At 41.9% G+C, this 26,361-nt stretch overlaps 1 protein-coding gene across 7 annotated transcripts in view; it reads left to right on the top strand.

Annotated features, from left to right (window-relative positions):
- The window catches only part of LOC138526024 (galactoside alpha-(1,2)-fucosyltransferase 2-like), a 200,142-nt gene extending 191,718 nt beyond the window's left edge, over positions 1 to 8,424 (top strand). For all 7 annotated transcript variants that reach the window (XM_069636363.1, XM_069636345.1, XM_069636353.1 and 4 more), the window contains one exon: positions 7,296 to 8,424. In XM_069636363.1, the coding sequence (XP_069492464.1) occupies positions 7,324 to 8,349 (1,026 nt within the window). In that variant the 5' untranslated portion in view covers positions 7,296 to 7,323 and the 3' untranslated portion in view covers positions 8,350 to 8,424. The remainder of the gene's footprint in view (positions 1 to 7,295) is intronic.
- The last annotated feature ends 17,937 nt before the right edge of the window (positions 8,425 to 26,361 follow it).

Genomic DNA, 26,361 nt, shown 5'->3' with positions numbered 1-26,361 from the left:
TGATGATGCAGTTAGATGTAGAGGTCTTGAATGTGATTGGTGCATGGACATGTGATTTTTGAGGTACATCCAATGAGGGAATGGCAGAGAGAGTGTAGTGGAAATGGTAGAAGGGCTGTTCATGTTACGATATGTCCGCGGACATGGCGGTAGTTCCCGGACATCGGGAGTTACATCCGGGGATTTTTGGGTTCAGAAGTCATGCAAATGTGAATAAGCACTGAAAGGGATTGGTCAGGAAAGTTTGGTGGGTGTGTTGTGCCAGGAGAGATTTTCTGAGATACTCTTTTTGCTGAGAGAACAAAAGATAGCTATGGCTGTGTGTTTCAGAAAACAGATTGTTTGGATTTTAGGAGATTCGTGGATACATTGGTTGAAGGTGCATGCAGAAAGCTGTGGAGTAGCTGTAGATCTTGGATTCCCACATGTGGAAGTACACTGGCATGGAGTACGTGGAATGAAGTGGTTGGATTTGCTACCTCTCTGTGCTACTTTGGAGACAGAGCAACATCCAGACATAATTGTAATTCATTGTGGAGGGAACAGTTTAGGGCATGTGACTGGAATTAATTTGCAATTTGCTATGAAAGAAGGACTGAGGAAGGTTATGGACATGTTTCCTAATTCTCAAGTGATATTTTCACGGATTGCGCAGAGACAAATGTGGCTTCGTTCTTCTTCATTTGGTCCACAAATGGAAAAAGCAAGGCGCAATGTTAATAAGGCTGTTTGTGGCTTTCTAAGAGATTTTGGCATGTCTTCTTTTCACAATGAAAATATTATGTTTTGTAGTACATACATTTTTCGCAGAGATGGAGTCCATCTTACTTATGCTGGCAATCAGATTTTTCTGAGAAATGTACAAAATGCATTGCGACCTTTTTTGGAATTACAACAACTATTTTGAAGTAGATGTTAAGCATTTACAATTTTTGACTTACAAACACCACCCAAAGGCTCTTTTCAGAGCCACTACTTCTTTCCAGAGAAAATTACAATGTTTGTGATGGAGTAGTAACCCAATTTTTTTAATGTTCGCGAACTGTCCGCGGACTTCTAAAAAATACAAAGAGCCCTGCTTCATTTATTTTCACTTCTATTTTTTAACTGGGAAAGGCGGCTCTGAAAAGAGCCTTATTTTTTTTGATTTTTGTAATTTTGTATTTTTTTTGGTTTTTCAGACACGACACACTAGGAGAGGAGGGTAAAGGAGGGTAAAGGGGGGGACACCAACCACAGGGATAAGAAAGGGCGAGCTGAGAGAGGAAGATGTAGAGTGGGTTTTATTTGGGTAGTGAGCAGGTCTTCTCGTGCTCTGAGACGATAGTCTCAAAAGCACTCCGAAGTCGCTCCCCCCTGCAGAGTACTGTGTCACAGTACATACATACAACTGTGACCCTCGAAAGGTAACAGTCATCAGCATTCTGCATGGCCTGTGAGGCAGCTTGAGAAAGACGCTGTCCCACAGAGGTGGTCCTTGTGGTGACAGGATCAGAAACAGAGGATGAAGTAGAGGAAATCAACCTGCTACGTTCTTCGCAAGGTACAACCCTGCAAATAGCCCCAGAGTGAAATGACCTCAGGTGTCGCTTCATAGTAGTGGTCCCAAAGCTGTAGTTACCGTGCTTCCCGCGACTGAGTATCATTTTGCACTCATTGCAGGTAACATGGTTCGCACGAGCCTTAGGACCATTCCCATGAATGGTAAATAACCGCCACACCCAAGACTCACACCTAGTGCGGGTAGTAGGGATTTCCTCTACCTCATTCTCATCATCCTCTTCTTCCTCCTCCGCATCCTCAGTCCTGTTCCCCTCTTCAGGCCCTTGGGGAGGTGGTGGTGGTGGAGGGGGTGGTGGTGGTGCTGAAGCAGGTGCAGCACCAAGTGGCAGTTCAGCAGCCAAGGATGCCATGTCGATGATGGTGTAGTCTGCAGGTGGCAGCAAAAATCACTGTGTTCTGAAGAATAGCCAGAAACACAATGGGAATAAGCTCTTGGGCGTGGTCTTTTATAGGGGTGCTTGTGCGCGGTCCGCGGACATGCGCACTGTGCGCGGACAGATCGAACACAAAAAAAGGATCGGAAAGTTTCAAAAGGTATATAGAAACTCAAGATTGCTATGTGGGACTTGTGGCATGGTGAGATTTTATTGAAAAATATTATGGATTAACTGAAAATGTACTTTTAAATTGTTCGGGGACACGAACAGTGTCCGCATTTCAGGACACACGATGAGCGTGGGCGCGGTCATATGATCTGTTTGCGAACTAGTCTGCGAAGGAAGCGCCTGTCCGCAGGAGACCAAGTGTACGAAGATTGGTTAGCGCATGCGCATTGATGTCCTACGGACACTGTTCGGGTTCTGAAGTAATTAAAAGTGCGTCACACGTGAAACGAATATTTCAGGACACCGCGTGTGTTCTTAGAACAGTTTAAACTTGGTAGCGAACAGTAAGGACAGATAAAGTGTTCTTCAGGACACGTGTAATTTAGTTTATGTACGAACATTTCAGGACACCAATTGTGTTCTTAGAACACTTTCAATTGGGTAGCGAACACTACGAACAGTTGTACTGTTGTTCAGGACACATCATTTTGTTTATTTACGAACATTTCAGGACACCAATTGTGTTCTTAGGACAGTTTTAAGTTGATAGCGAACATTACGGATAGATATAGTGTTCTTTAGAACACTTTAATTTTTGTTTATTTACGAACATTTCAGGACACTACGAGTGTTCTTAGAACATTTTGAACTTGCATGAGAACATTACGGACAGATGTAGTGTCATCAGGACAGTTACATTTTCGTTTCTTTACGAACATTTCCGAACAACCGCGGTGTCCGTGGACACCTAAATTGGTTTTATTAAAATAACTGAAAGTAATTACAACACAATATAAAAAAGTAACTTTATTTAACATATATAAACAATTTATGACTGAGAAGGTGGGGCAGAAACGGAAACAAAAACAGGAGAATTAGGGTTTTCAATATTAGTGGGATCAGGTGAAGAAGGGATGGAAATCTCATCAAAACGTTGTGGTCCATGGAGAGAGTTTGGGGATAAATGAATGGGATATGGTGAGGGGGGACAAGTACAGGTGGGACAATGGTATGTTGTTGGTGGTTTTAGGTGATCTTCCACAAAGTTCTTTAAATCCATAAAATTTGCCATAAGTTGGTCCATTTTGTGGGTAATGTGTTCAAGAGTGTTATCCACCACTTCTTTTTCTTTGGAAGTTGCAATTTTTGTAGGGTCTGTAAAAAGAAATGTATATGTTGAATGTATACAAAATAATATTTATCCATTGGTTTATACAGTAAAGTGTGTACCATTAGGTGGACTATCTTCTAACATTTCGTCTCGTGGGAAATGGTCCTCTAGCCAGTCCGAGTACTACACATTTCTGTGAGAAAACAAAGAAGTAATATGTTTTTTTTTTCTAATATAGAAAGTTTATAAATATATGAGTAAAAAGAAGTGCACTTACTATGTCTGGTGAGATATGTAATCAGTAGTGTATACGTCTGGTCTTGCTGTTGGTTGTGGAGCGTCTGTGAGGTAATTATGGTGGAAGCCACTTTATCTTCTTTTGGTATATTCCATTTTAAAACATATTGTATTTACATGAATGGTTAGTGTGTTACATATATGGGCAACATTTTTTAAGTATTACTACATATACTTTGTATGTGTGCTGCTTTGTGAATTTGTTAAATGTTCCTATGTTATGATATAGCTATTACACATCATACCTCCCCAGAGTTTTTAGGTGGTGGTACTGTTCTCCGAACATGTCCGCGAACATTAAATAAGTTCGCGGACATCAAGTTCATAAGAAGAGATCTAGTCAGTTTCATATGACATGTATATAAAGTCAAAGTCATTATTGTTAAGTTGTGCTACTAAAAAACTATGAAATTCAGTGAAAAAACTTTGTTAAAGGGACGTTATGGTTAAGTTGCGCTACTAAAAACCTATGAAATTCAGTGAAAAAAACTTTGTTAAAGGGACGTTATGGTTAAGTTGCGCTACTAAAAACCTATGAAATTCAGTGAAAAAATGTTGTTAAAGGGACGTTATGGTTAAGTTGCGCTACTAAAAACCTATGAAATTGAGTGAAACAACTTTGTTAAAGGGACGTTATGGTTCCAAGTAAAACCGAAAAACCCTTAAAATTCGCCAGTTATGGTAAGCTAAGCAACCATAACTCGCGCCACCACCGTGCACTGCTAAGACTAACACCCAGGACATCAAAGATGACATCACAAATGTCATTGATGACATCACTGATGTCTTGCCACTTCTTGCCAAAGTGCTACTATCGTCCCCATTTTAAAAAAGGGTGGGAGAGATTGCTCAGGAAATTATAGACCTATTTATGTTAGAAAGTGTAGGGAAGACCTTTGCCAGAGCTATCCATGAACACCTCCAAAGTTGGGCTACAGAAAATGACATCATTGACCCCTTGATGGAGGGATTTCAGCTAGGAAAGAGCACGTGGACCAGGGATTTCAGTTATTCTTGTTGGTTCAGAAGTATACAGTCCTGAGTAAAATTAAGGGTTATCGTTTTGGCGAAAGGGGGGATACCGAGCAACTTGACATCATCCAACAACTTTATGTCCATAATGCTGCAGATGTTCGGTATGGCCTTGGAAGAGCAAATACTGTAGTAGGGGAGCAAGGGTGAAGTCACGCCCACCCACTATGTTTTCTATATTGACAAAGTAATTAGGATATTATGCAAGAATTGCCTTGACCAACCAAAGCTGGGGAGTTAATCTGTACCAGCATTGTTCTTCGCAGACGATGCTGTAATTGTGGCCACCTCACCAGCAGGGTTGAGAGTAAAAATGAATGCTTTTATGGTTAAATGTAGCTCCAATTCGAGGTTAATACTGAGAAGACTATTAGGGCCTGATTCACAGACTGTTTTCCTATGGGGTTGCACCATTATAAAAGGTGTCTTTGAATCAGGTACTAGAGCTCATGTCTTCAGACACAGGTTCGCCAAGCCCCAAAAAATAGCTGTGAAGTTTAATGGTAATGTTTTTGATCCTGTCCAATTCTATGATTATTTAGAGGTCAGGTTTAACAGCAACGGCCATTGGGCCTCTCAAAAAGAGAAATCATACACCAACTTTGGAAAGTACTGTGGGGTAATCAATAGATTTCACAATACTCACGGCAATGGAGGTATTTCTCCAACCCTTGAGATTTACAGGGACCATGCGAAATCTGCCGCCCTTTATGGGGCGGATATGTGGGGTTATATTAATTGTGATAATGGCTGCAAAGGCATTTTTGAAAAATCTACTTAGCTTGCCATTTAGTTGTCCTAAATCTCCTCTCTTCATGGAATTTGGTCTGAAACCAATTGTTGACCATCTGAATTTGAGACCAGTCCTTTATTGGATAAGGATTTGGGCATGCCCGGGTTTAATCAATTACAGGAAGTCATTATTCCATACATTGAGTTGAGAGGGAGGGGTGCTGTTGCCCTGGTTCATGCATGTAAAAGGATATTTGCAGGACCTGAACCTCGATATCTTGTGGAATAAACCTGCATCTATTACTTAGTAAAGTGCAGTGCTAGTTAAGACATTGGCTGCTGAGTTGTCAGAAAGGAGTATGTTTGATGCATGCAGTGGATTGTCCATGGGTCTAACCTATTTCACAGGAAAGCATGTAATGGGTTTTGAGTCATAACTGGACCAAACACACCCGCCTCTTGCACGCACACTTTTGTTAAAGCTGAGATTTAATACCCTGAGTATTGCGAGCGTTGCCTGCAAATGGAATGGGCAAGGTAGTGATGATTGTCCAGTAGGCGACAATGGAAATGAAACAGTGGTTCATTTTATGTTTCTTTGCACCAGTTACAGGATGCCTGGGTTTAAATATCCGAGGCCAATTCTTAACGCTGCTAATATCCGCTGCCTAGAACATGCTTTGATATCAGTCGGACAAACAGAGGATGTCACTGTACTACATAAGGTGTCCACTTTTCTGTACAGCGCATGGTGCATAAGAGCTAAACACATCCACTTTAAGTTATTGTATTTGTTGGGATGCATTTCTTGACTTGTAGTAGTATTTTAGATTTAGAGGTTTTATTTAAAAGAGGTTCTGACATTAGTATTCCACTCGGATTTTAGATTTGTTTTTCTTTTTGGTTATGAATATGTATTATGCATTTCAGTGTTATAATTATTTGTATAATTCTTTCATTTGTATTATTAGGTCTTTTAACGAGGCTATTCATTATATAGTATGGCACTATTTGCATTTAACACATGTATCATGAATTGTATCTGTATGTGATATGAATATTTTGTATGCATGCGACATGACAATTTGTCAAATAAAGGCATTATGAAGAAGAATATAATGGGAAAGCTGCATGATTCATAATCTTCGTGATGGTTGAATACAGTTTTTGTTGTGCTTTTGTGATGTGTTCTTGTATTGTCTTTGTAAATTAAATGAATGACTTGCGACTTCAAACGTAACTTAGAGTTCTCTGCTATATCATTGTTCAGGCAGCAGGCGTGACCCACAGGGTGATGAAAAAAATGCAGGATCTCCCCAGTGATGTGGACTTGTGATGGGGGGGACAGAGTGTGGTTCATACCTGCCACACCTGCGCACTGCATTGGGACACAGGCAACGCACGTTCCCTTGGCTGGCTCAGCTGTTCTCATATCACACACCACACTCCATGGCCCGGCATAAAACAAATGGATTCCTATAGAATCCACCTGGATTTTGCACCTGGTTGAAATGAGACAGATTCCGTATGAATCCATAAATAAATGCCTGCAAAGCGTATTTGCAGGCGGCCTTTACTTTTTCATGTCCCTGAGTGAACACTGGGAGAGTGAAAGTGAGTTCACCTTGCTGTTACTCTTTCCCTGTCCACTCCACCTTGTGGACCTTTAGGATTGTATGCAGCAGACCCCACAGCAGGTAGGTACTAACGCTGGTGCTCCCCTGCATGCAATGGATGTCTCTTGTAAAATGCAGATGTCAGCTTCGATTTCCACAGCTTGCGTGTAGAATACTTTCAGAATCAGATGCTCTCCTTCCATTGAAGGTGTTTCTAGATGTTGTGTGTTTCAGAGTCCCAGCATGGCACAGCACAGGTTTCCATGGATTAGGTAACAAATGACACCCTGTGTTGGAACATGATTGTTCTGTTCATATCTATGCAAGATAGTTCTTTTGCACTAGTGAGATCATCAAATCTGAGAATATATGTTTCCTTTTTCTTCTTTTGTTGGTCAGAAGCTGAAGGTCGAGCAGCAGGAAAAGCATGAAGAAGAACATACAGAGGTATTTTATTGTGTGTGTATGCCTCCTTGGAATCATCATAATGTCCTGTTACATCAATCATCCCAAGGATTTTGTGTGGAGCAAAGCCCTCAGCTTCCTCGAACATACTTTCACTACACAGAATGATGTTTTCAACGTGAATGAAGTGTTTCCTGATGGTGTATGGACCATGAATTCCAATAACCGCCTGGGTAACCAGATGGGCGAGTATGCCATCTTGTATGCTTTGGCTAAGCTTCATGGAAGGCCGGCAGCAATAGTGCCGGGCATGGTGCATATGCTGTGCCCTCTATTTAACCTCACTTTGCCACACTTGAATGAAATTCAAGAAAAGCAGATTACATGGCAGAAATACTGGCTCACCGACTGGATGTTAGAAAAGCACAAGCAGATCAAAGGTAAATATGTGCAGTTCACAGGCTGCCCCAACTCATGGACCTTCTATCACCATATCAAAGATGAGATCCGGAGAGAATTTACCTTTCACCCACCTATTAAGAAGGAAGTCAATGAGCACCTAGAAAGCCTGAGGGGCTCTCGTACAAATGTGACCTATGTAGGGGTCCACGTTCGCAGGGGAGATTATGCTATAGTTATGGCCAGAGAAAGGCAAGGAGTAGTGGCAGACAAAGGCTATTTGGAAAAGGCCATGACATATTTCCGAAACAAGTACCAAGAGCCTATCTTTGTGGTGGCAAGCAATGACATGAAGTGGTGCAAGCAGAACATCGATGCCTCCAGCGGAGATGTTTACTTCTCTGGTGATGGCAATGAGCATGCTCCCAAAAGAGACTTTGCCCTTCTCGCCCACTGTAACCACACCATCATGACTATGGGCACTTTTGGCCACTGGATAGCTTACCTCGCCGGAGGAGAGACTATCTACCTCACCAACTTCACCTTACCTGATTCGCCCTACCTGAAACTGTTCCGTTATGAGGCATCATTCCTTCCTGAATGGATTGGGATTTCTGCTGACCTTTCACCTCTGCTGCCAAGGAATTAACATCTTAACTAGAAATGCTATTGTTACATATTTAAAGCACATTATTCATTTACAGTAAAAACACATTTTAAACCATTCAAGGCACCACAGTGCCAGATGTTTTATAAACTACCTGACCTAGCCTGAACTTGCTTCAGGCACCTCTCAGATTCTGATTGTCATCCTGGGAAACTGTAACCTTCCCAGGCCCTCCTCCTCAGCCACCCACCTTGAACTTAACTCCCTCCTATCTGAACACACCCTGTACTTCCTCAGAAACCAGTGAACACTTTCTGGTGGGAACGCTCTTGACATTGTCTTTCTTTATACTTAGCTCTCCTCCTTTGACCTCTCCATTTACTACTCTTCCTCTAATCACTCCATTCATTCATAAGATTTATTTTGGTATAGAAAATACGATATCAATTCACTGTCAGATAAGAAATGATTACTAACCGATTGAAGCATCCAATCGGAAAACTCCAGACTTAAAAAGAATTTAAAAGGGATTTCATATAAGACAAACATTTAAAAATTAATTAAATGCTTTTTTTCTAGTTGCTACTGCCGACCTCAAAAAAGTCAATGGCGTCCAAGAAATCAACGGAGTGTCGGCAAGGCGAACACAAAGCATTCCAGTCATACTTTGCGAAACAACATTTCGGAATAACGGTGCAATAGTGCGCTTGAGAACACGGTCGTACATTGACCAGAGAAATAACAGATGTAGAAGATCATCTAGACAATTATTACACAAATCACATAGAACATTCTCTGGATTACCAGAAGACCAATTTGCCATAACAGATTTTAAAGGGTATAAGTTAAAGCGGCTCTGATGATCAAACAATGCTCGTTTATTAGATTAGTGCATAACAGATATATATTTTATTTGTGATATTATATTTTATTTGTATCGTGCACATACACAAGTGTTTCAGAGTGCGACGAGGCAAGGGAGGGGAACAAGGGGGGACAAAACAACACTCTTACTAGGCCCAGTGTCATTGAGAACGTGCAAGTGTGACCCTGAGGGAGTTGGAGGTGGAAGAGCGAAGAGCTCGAGTGGGAAGGTATTTACGTAGGGAGAGTTGAAGATATTTTGGACATAGGCCCCAGAAGGCCTTGTGGACAATGCAAAGGGTCTTGAATTTAATCCTTGCAACCACTGGGAGCCAATGAAGAGATTTCAGTGCTGGAGAGATTCGACGTCAGGGCTTGAAGCCAAGGACAAGTCTTGCAGTCCTGTTCTGGATGAGTTGCAGAGGGCGGAGAGTGACGCAGGCAGATTTAGAAAGAGGCTGTTGTAGTAGTTCAGCCTGGAGAGAACCAGAGCTCTAGGGACAGTAAGATTCTGTGGGAAGGAGAGGAAAGGAAGAATACGCCTGAGGAGTTGGAGTTGATAGTTTGACATCTTAGAGACATCAGAGATGTGAGGAAAAAAGGAGATTGTGGAGTTCAAGATGACCCTGATGTTCTTAGCTTCACAGGTGGGTGCAGTAAGAGGGCCAAGGAAGGCTGGCCAGAGAGTGTCAAGAAGGGAGGGTGCAGGTGTGCTGATGAGGATAATCTCTGTATTACTGGCATTAAGGCAGAGATCATTGGCGGCACACCACTCCTGGATAACACACAGTCAGAGATGAGGGAAGGAGAAGAGGCGGCAGAGGGAAGCCTGAAAACAAGCTGAGTGCCATTCGCATAGCACTGAAAGTTGGGGCAGAGAGAGGCAATGTGGTGGGCAAAGGGTGCCAGGTATTGGTTGAACAGCCAGGGAGAGAGGTTAGACCCCTGGGGAACACCACAGGTAGAGAGTGAGATAGAGGAGAGGAAGGATACAAGTTGGACCTGGGATCGTAGAGGAAAGAGGTCAGCCAGGCCAGGGCCTGATCGGTGATACCCAGGTTATCACAGAGACCGTTGAGCAGGGTGGTGTGGTTAACCATGTTGAAGGCGGAAGAGAGATCGAGTAGGATCAGGACAGAAGGGATGTTAGAGTCAAGGTTGGAGAGCAAGTCTTCACGGATATTCAGGAGAGCAGTTTCCGTGCTTCTTGCAGCTCAAAAATAATCTGACTGATGGTCATGGAGACAACCAACAGAGTCGGAGTGAAGATTAAGATGGGAGATGGCCAGCTTTTCCAGGAGTTTGCCCAGGAAAGGAGTGATGGAGATCGGGTGATAATTAGCCAGGCAAGAGTGGTGGCTGTGGGTTTCTTGAGAAGAGGGTGCACAAGAGAGTGCTTCAGAGGGGATGGCAGGGGAAGGCTCCAGAGGAGAAGGATTGGTTGCAGAAGTCATCCAGAGCAGGAGCAAGGGCGTCAATGTGGTCCCTGATGGTTTTAGACGTACAGGGAAGAACCTGTTTTGACGAGACTTTCATAGATATGACTTCTCTAGAAATCTCACCTGGGGAGAACAGAGGAAATGAAGGAAAAGAGGGAGGGGATGCGGCTGCAGGAGGGCCAAAGTTGGCAGAAACAGAAGGGGGAAGAAGTAGAGAGGAAGAGAGGGTGGACAGGATGTCATGGGTTTTAGATATGAAATGAGAGGCAAGGGCATTGCACAGGGCCTGGGAGGCGACAGGAGAGGTAGAGACTGCAGCAGGATTGGCCAGCTCCTTACAGATTTTAAAGAGTTCAGCCGAGTTGTTAGATGCCGCAGAGATGCTGGCTTGGATGTGGGCTCTCTTCTTAGTTTGGACAAGAGGTGGAATTGCCTTTTGGGGAGAATTCGAGGACAGCTAACTATCTTGGCGGTTAGCAGCTTTCCGTAATTCTGATTCTTCCCTCTCAGCACTTAGTTTTGCCCGAAGCCTATGTGGTAAACATTTATCTCACTCTTTTTTAGTAGTGTATGTTTAATAAGCTGAGAACTACAATTAATCATGTTTGTCAGGTTCTTGACATGGGCGAGCCAAGAAATAGCAAAAATATTTTTTGAGGAATTCAACAGCCAAGAAATAATTTGTTCAGAGTGAACAGCTTTAGAATTTCCCCAAATGCATAAGCATAGACAGAGAGACTCCAATTTAAACTCATCCTCCAAATATTTAAGCCCTAGTTCCTGATGAACGGCAAAGTTGGCAGCAGACAGTGGCAAGCCCAGCAGCTGTTTCAAAAACGTATTTTCGTTAAGTTGAATCTGTGACAACTTACTGTATCCCCAGAGGCCCATACCATATTTGTTCAGTGGCAATGGCTTTGGCATTATTTTTTAAAAATATTATCTCCATTGAAGAACATCTGTAAGACTTAACAAATCGATTAATTCCACCAATGGCCTGTGCCATACAATTTGCTTGTTTGATACAATGATTTGTCCAGGATAATGAGGTGATAAAAGTAATTCCTAAGTAATCAAAAGAGCTAACAGAATTTAGTTTGATCCCGTTAACAAAAAAAGAGGGAGAGGATGCACCCCGCTTGCAAATCATCACTGTTGATTTGGCCACATTAACGTCTAGTTCCAGTCCGCTCATAAATTCAGAGTAAGCATCTATTCACTTTTGTAAAGCACGGCACGGGCGTCCTCGTTATCAAGACATTGTCATCCACATTAGCAAGAATGGGCACAGACAAGTTGCCGAAATGTGGAACATTAGCTTGGCAAGCTTCAAGTCTTGGCATAAGACTATCAATGTATAAAGAACCCAGAATCTGGGTCATTACACACCTCTAGTGATACTATGGTGTAGAGGAGCATTCTTTGTTAATCAATGAAACCTATGTAGGTTAGATATACTAGTGATATGTGAGTGATTAGGGGAATAATAAATACATTTAGGTGCTACAGATTGAGATCTTGGGCTCCAAAATCAATTTGTACATGAAGAGGATGAGTCGCACCAAAGAGAGTGAGACTAAAATCTGTGCACACTTTACGGCAAAAAAGTTGCCAGAAAACAATTAAAATAGAAAATACAGTTTTATTGAATGATACAATATAATTCATTTGAGAACATCATTAAGATATGTTTCAAAAGTAAGCTAACAATTCTCCATATAGTTCATAATATACATGAAGATATTATTAAAGTAGTGTCATTTATATCTATACAGATAATATATTTTACAATTTCTCAAAATTAAAATAAAAATAAACTAATGAATTAATTCCTTGTATCAGGAAGCAAGATATACACTTAAGTTAGGAAGTGGTTTCTAAGTGTATCCTTTCCTGTCAATACGCCGTGCTGGGTCCCACATCATGAACCCATATGAAGAATGAGTTACATGCACTGTCGTAGATAAATAAGTTGCATTGAGGTGAGCACTTATTTATCTTCTATACGACAGTGCATTTAAGTCATTCTTCATAAGTGGTCATGATGTGGGTCCCAATGCTATATTGTAGTGACTGGTCCCATAGCTGGCCCACCATTACCCACAATTATATCCAGTTTATTTTAATCACCTTCAGATTCTACCTACCTGGTTACAGAGACGACTGAAAGACAGATCTTCATGAGTTAGCTATTTCAGAGACAAGAGATATCTCTTCGATACTCAGGTCAGTGACCCTATACAACTATTCAGGCCAGAATAGGCATAAGAATTAGTTAGTTACTTAAAAAAACATGCAGCGATGAGTTTATTTATTTATTTTACAGAACTTATGAATTGATATACCTGTTGAAGGGCAGAAAATCCCAAAACGTGTCGTATTGACAGAAAAGGATACAATTAGAAACCACTACCTAACATAAGTTTATATCTTCCTCCCTGATACAAGGAATGAATTCATTAGGTTATTTTTATTTTAATGTTGAGAACTTTTAAAATACATTATCTGTATGAATATAAATGGCACTACTTTAATTTTATCTTTATGTATATTATGAACTGTATGGGCAATTGTGACTTTACTTTTGATATCTTATTGATGTTCTCAAATGAATTATATTGTGTCAGTCATTAAAACTGTATTTTCTATTTGAATTGTTTTCTGGCAATTTTTTGCCATAAAGTGTGCACAGATTTCTGTCTAACTCTCTTTGGTGCGAGTCATCCTCTTCATTACACACCTCTGCCTGACACCCAATTCTACTGGGAACCATTCCGTGCAATTCACATTTCTACCCCTGGAAACATTGTGTTGAGCCATATACATGCAATAAATAAAAATACTCTAGGCAGCAACACCAAAAGACACTGGTTACTTTTCATAGGTGATTGAGTCACTTTGACAAATAAAGGGGCACAAAAAAAACACAAAACAGCCAATGACTAGAGGGGTGAAGCACCAAAAAAGACCAACTAACCAGCGTGCATTGCATACAACCCCCATGAATTTACACTCACGCAAATACAAAAACACGTCTTTCACACATGACACACATAACATGTGTAGCTCTGTTTATACAGCAAAGTACAGAACGCATTAACACAGACCTCCTTTCTGTGTGCATTATATACATACAAGAGAGCTCGTATTTACACCCATCATATACAAACACATGCATGTGCATAAAAGGCATCAGCACACCTCTTATTTGCATCACAGACTTTCTCCAAATATTCTAGTCCTGGAGTTTAGAATAGTAAATACCAGACCTAGAATATTTGAAGAAAGTGTTTAGGGGTCAGGAAAAATGAATCGCCTACCAGACAACATTTTGCAGGCGAGATTTTCACATGAAACCAAAAGAAACAGATATTGCCCCCAAAAAAAGCCCGACTTTCACATCGAAAGCACTGTTTCTTTGTTCCCTAATGCATAAACCTGAAAAAAAGATAAATCAGTTGGCGGTATTAGGTGCCCTGCCTATTATCAAAATGCTATGGACAAGGGACTTTGATAAGTTTGCAACAAGCCTTATTAGCTCTTTTCCCCCATCATGCTGGCAGAAAAAATGTTCAACTGCATTCCGTTTAAAATTATTTTGATAACAGAGGTGGTCCAGGTATTAAGCAGCAAAACGGGCGCTAAGTGTTTTGCTGAGTTTTTGGCAGTGGTGCAAACGTCAGATAAAGAAAGGGGCAAATAAGGGCGTTTGGTAGGTATGAGTATGAAGACCATGCACTGTACAAAACAGAAATGATGGAACAGTTTGGAAAGAAACAAGCACCAATTTTACTAACCACATGCATGTTGAGAGTCACGTGTGCATATGCCTCGGTGGTACACTCATCCGAACACGGGTACCAAAGCAGATCTAAGCCCTAAAGTTAACACAGAGCCCTCACTAACCATGGCACATATGCTACTAAATGATTTTGTAAACGTGAAGCCAACTTTCCAAACCCGAAAACAAAGCAAGCGGAAAAGGGTTCTGCATCTTCTGTAATGTTGCTACCGTAGCCTATAGCTGAAACAAACCCAACCTACAACTGCCGTGCATATGGGCGGTTCAACCTGAGCTAACCAATCATTTCACTACAGGTGGAGGGGGGTGTCTGTATACGACTATTATAACTTATAAGACATTTCAGATTGCTTCTAAAATCAACACTTAATGCCACAGCAACAAACCTTCCCGTTGTCAGATAATGGACAATATCACTGTGGCTGCGCGCGCTAATAGACGCCGGGAGTTGAGGTGCACGGTTATTTTGAAAGCCATTTGGAAAGGTTTGTTGGGCGGAAGGGGGGTGAGGAGGGTACAGGGGGTGCGGGCGGCGGTTTAGGCAGGGAACCTGTCCAATTGTTATTGGCTGGTACGTGGGCTCATCCGCTTCCTTAAATGAGTTTGTACAGTGGCGGTGTTATCTAGATGGGAGGTCGCAGAGAGTGAGGAACCTTCACAGCAGCTCATTTCGTGCGGCAGCAGGATCGAGTTACCGATCACGCCCAGGATGCTCCCAGGGTAAGTTTGTTTGCCACGGCAACTGCAAAGCGCCCGGTCGTGCTATCGATGCCGGGATTTTTTTAAAATGGATCGGTCGCTTAAACACAGTTTTAGATTGGTGTGGATGTTGGGGGTGGGTGGGGTGGCGAGGTCAGGGAAAATCAACTTAAAAGTGAGCCATTTATAATAGCAAACGATCGCCATATATTTACATATTTTCATGCCAGTACATATATAAACAACACAGATAACTGCAGGGCGCAGCACGGCCTGGATTGCATGCGCGTGGCGTGGGGCTCACTATACCCCCACGCAGATGTAACAAAGCACATACGTGGCCCACACAAAAAATAAAGATGCAAGTGCTAGCCTTAAGATATCAGCTTGATCTCCAGATCTCTCCAAACAGTTCAGCAAGTGCGATTGTGTTGAAAATTGCCCATATATATCCCCAAGACCTTACCCCCCCCCACCAAGCAAGTACATGATATAGACAGAGAGGACGGGTTGGGGAAGGAAAGCTGGTAAATGATAGACAGAGAGGACAGACTGGGTTGGGGAAGGAAAGGTGGTAAATGATAGACAGAGAGGACAGACTGGGTTGGGAAAGGAAAGCTGGCAAATGATAGACAGAGAGGACAGACTGGGTTGGAAAAGCAAAGCAGGGACAGAATAGGCAGAAAGGAAAGAATAGATTGAAAGGAAACCAATGTGTAGCCCAAATGGAGTTATAGGCCATTTCGTTTTTTTTATAACTGTGCTTTGAATTTTTTTTATATTTTTGAAATATACATACTTGCCAACATTCTGTGACCAAAAAGATGTAGGATTTTTCAAGTTTCAAAAACATTATTTACCATAACAATGACATCACAGGAAATTACAAAACATATTGTTGGCACCACCAGAGCATTCGAAAATGCTAACCCATCAAACAGCACAACATGGAAAGATGCTCAAATGTTTAAAATGTATAATTGTGAATGATAACGTAACACCAAATTCAATTACCTAACTTCACAGAAAATAATCACACTGAGCTGGTATATGTTTGCCACTGCTCTGTAACAGCAGCCTGGGCAGTACATATGTATTCCTGCAGTGCAGGTTGAACAACATGAAGATTGATACCCTCCTCAGTCTGATAGGCAGATACTGTGTATGGTGGTACGCTCTGGCACTTGCCTCCACTGGTGGTTTACCTAAGGTCTGTCCCAGCAAGACTGCAGGGCAGAGTCATGTAGCCATACATGCCAACCCTCCCGATTTCAACCTGAGCGAGGTGAGTGATGCTGCTGCACTTTTGTCTACTTGCAGAACCCAGGCATCCATATTTCCAAGCTAGTATCCAGGGCCTCTCTCGTGCCCGCATTTCCTCGCTCTAATCCTCGTTCCCCACTTTCTGATTGTACGGCTATTCCCTTCCCTGATCCCGCCCACCTCCCGCTCTGATTGGATAACCGCCCCAGGCCCTCCAAACCTAGTGAGCAGCACCGCTCGCACTCGACTCTTTTCAACCTGAGCGAGGTGAGTGGCGCTGCTGCACTTTTGTCTACTTGCAGACCTCAGGCATCCATATTTCCAAGCTAGTATCCAGGGCCTCTCCCGTGCCCGCATTTCCTCGCGCTAATCCTCGTTCCCCACTTCCTGATTGTACAAAGGTGAAGCTAGAAGTGTGCCTATTAGTGTGCACTGGTGAATTTAGAATTGTGCCTACTACCCGCTCTGTACAAAGTTGAAGTTTTAAGCGTAAACATAAGCTGCAAACATTGGCTGTAAATCTCTTTATGGAGTATGTGCAGGCAGAGTACAGGGCTGTGCAAAGATATTGCATTGTTTATCTATATAGCGCCTATACACAGAAAAGTGTTTCTAAGTGCTCAAGGAGGGTGGGTACAAGGGGGAATACCAACAATCGGCAAGGGCCCTTGCAATACGGAGACGATAATAGTCTGCAAAGGCAGAGCAAGAGGCAAGCTGCAAGGAGTTTTCACATATCCATCCCCATTGCTCCCTATATTTTGGTTGACATGTTTTACTTGTTTACAGCCGCATCCTACTCACCGATAAAATTACATCTGGGAATCAAAAGAAACGTGGTCCATATGCAAAAGAACAACTGGTAGGCATATCATTTCTTTTCTGCTTGGTTTACTTACATCTGCTTAAGAAATGTTAATTATTTGAGAGTACCATCCATAGTATTTATTGTTTGGGGCTAGAAACAGTAGGCTTTTCAGGCTGCCCTCGGCCACCTCCTCTCCTTCTCTCATCGCCTAACTGCCATTCAAGATTGGTGTGATCATATCTCTCCAGTGGCTCCCAGTGGATGCAAGGATTACCCCTGACATTGTCCACAAGGCTTTCTGGGGCCTGTGTCCAAAATACTTTCAGCTATACCTCATCAAATACCTCCCCTCTCAGGCTCTTCGATCCTCTACCTCTAAGTCCCTCAGGGTCAGTCGGTTTTCAAAGAAACGAGCTGGGGATAGATCTCTGTCTTCGGTTGGTACCTCCCTCTGGAACAGCCTCCCTGCCACTCAGAATAAACTAAATAAATGCAATTGTAAATGTCGGTACATACATAGCGATATTTATTTAAGATATTGGCAGAAGTGTGCTTCTTTTTAATAATCACACACTCCTTTTCTTTTCACATGTATGGGTCATATCATTAAAGTTCAATTACATTTCCTTTCATGTACAGAGAACAACATTCATAGATATCAACCAAAGCACATCTTGTTTGAATGTCTTTGAACACAATTCAAAAAAGACCAGAATAACAGAATCAGCATCGACAGAAGAAAACCATTCATGTAAAATAGCGCCATTATCTTGTGAGGAAGCAATTGGGACTTTTAGTTCCTGTTCAGATTCTGAATCTTTTACTTCACAATTAAATTGTGATGATGGTGGCATATCATCAAATTATGAGGGACTTTGCACACCAGAGGATTTGGTGGCTATTCCTGCCACAGGGATTGATGTTGACGATGAACTCTTTGAAAAAGTCCTTATGGAATCCAAGTTAAGAAATTGTGGCTTGTAGATGATTGTGAAGAAGACAACTTATTTAGTGAGCAAGGAGAGATTTTGGATGATATTGATTTCCCAGAAGGAGAAACCACTGAAATTGACGGCGTCCCTCAGGAAATGCATCCAAGGACTGAACACATTCACTCTGGTACAACCACATCACTCGGGGCTGCTGTTTTGATGATTTGTTGTCTACTAATTAAGTTTAAGTCAGATGAGGCAATTTCAGATATTCTAACAGTAATTGGGATGCTTCTGCCTCAGGGTCACTGCATGATCAAATCTTTGTACCACCTTAGAATTTTTTTAAGGATTTAGCTAACAATCTGATACCAACAGTTCACTATTATTGTTCTTCATGTTATACCCCAGTTAAAAAGAGTACTCAGCAATGTACTAGTCACGTTTGCGGGAAAAACCTGACCGAATCTGGTGCTATGTCCTATTTTGTTCAGCTATCAATTATTGCTCAGTTGCAAAGTCTGTGGAAAAGAAATGATTTTTCAGAATATGTTAGGACACATCGATTTAAACATTACTCCGAAAACATAGGAAATATTAGCGATATTTACGACGGGCTGCTCTACAAAGAGATGTATAAAAAAAGTATTCTAAGTGACAAGAATAATTTGTCATTCTCAATCAATACAGACGGGTTACCAATTTTCAAGTCTTCAAATGTAAGCATGTGGCCTGTTTATATGTTAATAAATGAGCTGCCAATAGCCATGAGGAAAAAAAGACATAATGTATTGCTCTATGCGATATGGATTTCCCCGGGCAAACCTCCAATGTGGTCATTTCTGCAACCTTTGTATGAGGAACTTGCGTTGCTCGAAAAAGGTTATGAATTTCATGACATCAATGGACCTTTCGTTTCAAGGTGTGCCCTGTTAACATGCACATGTGACTTGCCAGCAAGGGCTTTAGTTTATAACTGTGTACAATTTAATGGGTACTACAGCTGTTGGCATTGTCTACAAAAAGGGAAGAGTTATAAGTTTCAGAATGGAGGCTCATCACACATATTTCCTTATGATGAAAATGATCCTAAAGGGAACCAAATAATGAGATCCAAAACAACTATGAGTACAGACATTGAGTCAGCTATGGGTAAAATACAAACTGGTGATGCAAATCATGTAGTAAGGGGCCACAAGGGTCCATTTTGGTTTTTGTACTTACAATATACAGACGCAAGAAACAGCTGTGTCATCGATTATATGCACGGAGTGTGTTTGGGTGTCATGAATCTCTTGCTGCGAAATTGGTTCTCAAAAGAGAACAAGGACAAATACTTTTCCTTTTTTGATAAGAAAGAATATGTCAGCAATGCTCTAAAAAAGATTAAGCCAAAACTTTTTGTCACACGGGTTCCACGTACATAGGAAGACCTTGTACATTGGAAAGAATCAGAGTTCAGAAACTTTCTATTGTACTGGGGTGTACCAATATTAAAAAAGTACTTACAGATTCTTATTTTGTACATTTCTGTTTACTTTCACGAGGTATTTATCTGCTCTCAAAAGAGAGCCTTAGTGAGCAGGATTTATCTGATGCTGAAACATGTTTAATCACATTTGTAGAACTATGCGAACAGTTGTATGGTGAAAGAGGAATGACTCTTAACCTTCACAATCTGATCCATCTGACAGACTGCGTACATTTTACAGGCCCGCTGTATATCAATAATTGTTTTATTTTTGAAGATTTGAATGGCTTTCTGTTAAAAAATATTCATGCCAAACAAGGTGTTGACATGCAAATTTTGCATGTAATTGGGCTTTGGAAGGTGACACCTTTGCTGTTTGAAGTGCACAAAAAACAACTATCAGATGAAGTGATAGACCTATATCATAGTGCAATCAATTGTACTAGATTACCAGACAAAAGTAAAGAAATCGATATGGGCATATGTGTGCTGGGGAAAATTGTTTGGAAACAATTGCCGGAAGAGCATTACAAGCTACTGCAAAACATGTATGGTTTAAAGGAAACTACAGTGAAGTGCTTCCTAAGAGTAAATATGTACAAAAGGGGTTTTTATGTTTATGGATCAGAGTACTGCAGATTGAAAAAGAGACAGCAGAGTGCTGTATCCTATAGAAAGGGAAACCAGCTTGCATTGGGAATTGCAGTTTGCTTTTTACAGTTCGGAGTCGATTCAGCAATATATAATGTTGCCTTGATCGAGAATTTCAAAATGATTGGTAGCATTGGACAGTTGTGGACTGTAGAAAAGGGTGACCTGGTTGATGCTGTGCCAATAAGTGCCATAACTAATGCCTGCAACCTGGTGCAAGTAGAGAGTGAGACATATATCATTGCACCGCCAAATCGATATGACCTAGATTAAGAAGCAGTGGATTCTTTTATTTGGCTAAGGAAATCCACACAGCTTGCAAAGACAAAGGCCTCATCATGTGTTGGGCGGTATCTCCGGTGGTATTACCACCTGGGCTATTAGCGTTACTGCGAAACCCCCCAACACCGGATCACAGGTTTGGCGGAACGTTAAGTTGCCATTCCCCATTGGGCCCATTCGGGAATTCCCCATTGGTCCGAAAATCTGCAAAATCGCAGAGGCAGAAAGTGTTATCACCATTACTTCATTGTGCATTCTACTATTGACAGCTTTTTAAATGAAAGTGGGGAGTCAAAAAAACTGCTTTAAGAAGAACTGTGCTATTAATGTATCTAAGTACCCAGGATGTAAATTAAAAGAAATGTTGACATCTGCCAAATATGTTTTATGAAAAGAAAATGACAAATATTAAATAAAAAGAACTGTAACTGTTATATGAGATTTGTATGGTCTTATGTTTTAAATCAAAACATCCTTTCGAATTTAATGCATACCAATTTCAGTCTGACTGCATCCTATTTGATTATTATTGAATTTATTAAGTGCAGACCGAGCTTCGAGAAACAGCAGAGTGCTTTACAGAGGTATGCAACAATACAGATGCATAACGGAGCACTTTTCAGAGGTAACAATAGAAAAGATACGCAGACGGGGGTGGTATACAGAGGGGCAGAGAGGAGGGGTACAGATGTACTGGGTGGCAGGCAGGAGATAGGCGGCCACCGTCCAGCGAGTCAGATGACGCGATGGGAGATATGGCCGAGGTGTTAGCCATTCCTTCTACCCATTGCTGCAAATTGGTATACCCTGAATGTTAGCGACTAGGCATTATCTACTGGAGAAATTAGTTAAGTACAGTTGAACTTGTAATGCACCAATAAAATGCAAAACGAATAAAACCCAAATTCTGGGAAATGTTTAATCAGATTAAAATGCTAAATAACGGCAACCAGTGTTGAAACTAGTTTGACATTATGTTTCCAACATTTAAATGCAGTAAAAATGTGTGCCTATGTTACTGGATTCTTTTTACAGAGATACAAGTTGGAAAAAATCAAAAATAAATCTTACAGTTTATGCTTGCTTGTAAAAGAATCCAAAATAAATGCAGTAAAAATGTGTAGTGTTGCTGGATTGGTTTTATTGAGAAAAAAGTTGAAAAAAATCCCAAATAAATCCTCCACTTTAAAACCAATTAATGCTTGTCAACAAATCCTAAATAAATCCTGTAAAAATGTGTGCCCGGCAGTTAGTGTTAGTGGATTGTTTTTATTGAGAAACAAGTCAGTAAAACTCCAAAATAAATCCTGTAGAAATGCCTGCCTGCCAATTAGTGTTAGTGGATTGTTTTTACTGCAAAACAAGTCAGTAAAAATCCAAAATAAATCCTCCATCCCAAGACAAATAAATCCTTGCTTGAAAAAATCCCCAAAAAATCCAAAATAAATCCAAAAAAAATCTGCAGCTTGAAAACAAGCCAGAAGCAATCCAAAAACAATCCAAAAAGTGGATTTCTTTTTTACTAGGGTTTCGCAGTATTACTCCATAAAAGCATACCTTCAATAACATGTGTGCAATCAAATATTAGCACTCACACACTGACAACTGAAACAGTGTTCGCCAACGCATATTACAGTCATTCGGCAAATGCGTTTAAACCAACTCGATGAATTATGTGATACATGAGAGAGTGCTGCAGTGTGATTCGTAGCAGCGTTAACAGGCTGCCCATGCAGGGTAGCATGCTAGCGATACTGAGTGTGTGTATGTGTGTGTATAAATTATGCAGAATAGAGAAATGTAATCCAAATGTAATTAATTGTATTTAAGGGTCACTAAAAACAGGGTGTCACAAACCTATAATGGGGTTTTTTGTTCTATAAAAGTTTGTTTAGAGTACAGCAAACCTCTATTGTGCCATCGTCTTCCTCACAGGTGCTTTAGAACTGCGAAGGCCCAGCCAAAACATGGCAACATGTCGTCCTCTTCTAAACAGCTTTAGGTTGCTAAACAGAGACTTTTCCAGGGACCCTGCTACCTCCAATCATGTCAAAGTCCCACACAATATTTTCTAGACAGCGTTCTATATCACATTCCGGAAACCCACAAAAGTAGACAGGTGCTAAACACTATGTAATGAGCACTTTCTCTGAAACGAACAGACTGCCAATTGTTGAAATCAAACATGGCATTATACGTGTGTACAGATAGAGAGAAATGGTATATGAGGAGGGAAACAGAGCTTGTAGGTGTTGTTTGCTTATTTGACCACCCATTGACTGGCCATGGCCATGTTAATCCCTGTGGCCATTCCCACCCGGTTCCTGCCCCTTCCCACCCAAAACACCTGCTCCCTGAAACGTTGAGCTTGCTTAAATCAAGCCTTACCATCAAACTTTGCACTCAAAGAGCCTGCCAGTCTTTCTTCTGAGAGTTAATGGCTTAATTGGAGCTGTAAACGTGCTAATGGTGTAATAAAAATGTCTCAGCCAGGTCTGCCTTTGGCCACTTCATTTATTAGCACTATGCATGTCCTTCACTAAAGTCCTGTTGAAAACAAGCATTGGCAAAACCAACAGTTTTGGCATGTGTACAATTAGTAGGCATTTGCTAGGCACTGCTTTAGATGACCAGGTATTTGCACCATTTTGCACCTGTTATCATCAAGGACCAGTTAATACCACTACGGCAGTTCCTGGCAAATGTGTTTCCCATGCCTGCACAAAAGCCCAAACAGTTGGCATTGCCATTGTTAAATATCCAGTTGGTCCTCGGTACATGAGCGGGAAATGTATATGTGTGAGTTATAGTCTTTTCTGTACCAATTGGGTTCAAACCCACAATTAAAAAAAGTGGGGTACAAGTGTTTTAGATGTGGGGGGAGTTTAGGCAGCGGCATGCACCTTTCCCTCATTTCTACCATATGAACCTCACAAAGTCACTCGAAACCAGGGTACCCTTTGCTCCATTAGTGACAGGAAGTGGTTCGGCCTGCCCCTGAACATCACAAGTAGTGCCACCAGTGGACCAAACATACCACCAACAAGGGGTGCAGTGCGGACGCATGGGCTCTCCTTTAAAGGCTACACTACAACTGGCCTAACCAAAGATGTCCCAGATCTCTCCTTAAGCAGGCCTCCTCTGGCCAACACTTCTCTCTGCCTCCAATGTACAATAACCCAGACAGCATTATTAGCTCCATTAAGTCACCACGTTACTTCCATGCGCTGATTCAGAAACTTCAGTCAAAGTGGCATTTCTGTTGCTCTGCCCACGCTGGCACACAAGCTAAAATGCTTTCCTTGGCCAGGGCACTTCCCAGATTGTCTACAAAAAGGCTGGCTCATCCTTCCTAAAAAGACCCTTAACCAATTCTAACAAAAATCCAAGCAACTGTTGTCCTTTCATAAGTCAGCCATTCACCTGCACAGTTGCCAAGATGATTGTAACCTTCCCATTGAATAGACTTCTCAATGCCAAATGCCCTTTGAGCAGGCATCAGCCTTTCCTCGGCCGATTGCACAGAACTGTAACTGGGTCCTCACAAATAAGGAAATGATACCCCCAACACATCGTTGGCAGCAGGGAGGTGTGCCTACACAAACCTCCAGACCTCTATGCAACATCGGCTGACAATAAATCATCACGCCTTACTCCACCCCCCATCACTTCTCATGGGCATCGGGGCAGTGGACAGGGTATTAGGTGGTTATTCTCCTTTTCCCCCCTAGGATGCACTGTGTCCAATGAGGCATGCTGTACGTGGCTTGATTGCTTGCTTCCCTTGCTCACCTGCTCCGCATTCTACATTCCACCTTATGCTCAACTGCTTCCAGGTGACCCATTAGGTCAGGAACTGAGCCTTGCCACCGCCCACTTGATGTAATGACATAGCGCGTGCCTGGCTGGCAGGCTCGCGCTGTGCAGTTACTTAATTGATGCGGCGTCCGCAAGCCGCCCGGCCGAGCCCTGCACCTGCCAAAGGAGGGATCGAGAAAAAGGGCATGCCGCAAATGTTGGAGGGACTTGCCCCACCCCCCCCCACCCTCCCATCCACTCTATAATTAGGCCCATGTGCAAAGACAATGGAGTCAGTTTCGGTATTGGAGTCATGAACGACAGCTGATCATTACAAATCATGCCCAGGTTCCAAAATTATTTGACTGGAGTCGAAGGGGGCGCAAGTGCAGGGGCCAAAGGAGAGTAAGCAAGGATGAATGAGTGTATCCAAAAAGTAAGACCTCGCGTTTGGAGGCGTTGAACTTCACTGATTAGCATTCATCCAGATGTCGACTTCCAATATGCAAGAATAGAGAATGTGGGCTGCCTTAATGATATCTTTGTGAAGTCTGAGCAGGACTTGCGTGCCATAGATGTAAAATGTATGCCTCGACGACGCAGCAGAGTGACACGTATTTGCATGGGAAGATGAACAAGCATTGGCAAATCCCAACAGTATGGGCTTTTGTGTAGACTTGGGAAAGGCACGCGACAGGCACTGCTGTAGAGGTATTAACTCGCCATCTTTGGTAGCAGCTGCAAAATTGTGCCAGTACCTGGGCATATAGTAGCAGTGCCTGGCAAATGCCTAATACTTATACTCAAGCCAAAACTGTTGGCTTTGCCAATGCTTGTTGCTAGCAGGAGTTCAGTGAAGGACACACATAGTGGCTGAAGGCTGACCTGAAAGACATTTTTATGACACCATTAGTGGGTTTACAACTCCAATTAATTCATTACCTCGCAGAGATTGCTTTGTAAAAAGACTGGCAGGCACTTTGAGTGCAAAGTTTGATGCTAAGGCTTGATTTAGGCAGGGAGATGAAGGAACTAGGTTACAGCTGGTTGAAGTTATCTGGGTCAGGACTCCCAGTCTACCGCGCACCTTGTTTATGAAGTAATCATGTGTTGGCCCACGACCTTACTCCTGGTTTGTCTGGGGACCAACTCCGGGGTTCCCAATTGGCTGAATGAGTAGGTGGGATGGCAAACCTGTGGATGAAAGATGGCAGGCTATGCTTTCCATGGCCCTTCAGTTTCATTTATTCTGGGGCTTTGATTAATCCCTACAGGCCTTACAGGACGATTTGAGTCTAATGGTGTCCATCAACGCTTTGGCATCCCACAGAACTCTATTCTGTTGCCACTGCTTTATAGATTAGGCTATTAGGTGCGCCACATATAGGCCAAACCTATTGCATTAGAGTACAGATATGGGAAATAGCATCTGAGGATGGGTGCAAAGCTTGGAGGTGTTGATTGCTTATTAACCCACCCATTGACTGTCCATCACATTAATCCTTTTGGCAATTCTCAATTAGTTCCTTCATCTGAGTAGGTGGGATGGCAAACCTGTGGATGATATCTGGCGCAGGGAGGATTCAATAATCCACAAATTTAGCTGATTTGCTAGAGGTTTAGGTTCATCATCAGGTCAGAAGAGTCATGGTAGTGTTAGGTAATTTGTTGTTTTATTAAGGCCTGTAGGAATTAATCAAAGCCCCAGAATAAATTAAACTGAAGGGCCATGGAAAGCATAGCCTGCCATCTTTCATCAAAGAAAATAAGAAAAACCTTCACATAGGAACTGGTCCTATTAAGGCAGACTGTGGGGGTTTCTGCACGGAACACACTGATGCGCTATGTGAAAAGTCTTACGTATCATTACAAAGGGAACAGCAGCATTTATATTCACAGTGGCAGAAGAAGCGCAAATGCCCCTTTCATGTGAAAAGCAGGATTTTCAAACACTGACACCACAATGACTTTGCTTGGACATTGGCATTATAAAGCAAGGCATGAGAAAATGTTCTCTTGCTAACATAAAGATGTTAGGGAAAAGA

Source organism: Ambystoma mexicanum, chromosome 1q, assembly GCF_040938575.1.
Source record: "Ambystoma mexicanum isolate Mex_15411 chromosome 1q, UKY_AmexF1_1, whole genome shotgun sequence".
Lineage (NCBI taxonomy): Eukaryota > Metazoa > Chordata > Amphibia > Caudata > Ambystomatidae > Ambystoma > Ambystoma mexicanum.
The sequence above is the reverse complement of the archived record's forward strand: the minus strand, read 5'-3'. Positions and strand labels throughout refer to the sequence as shown.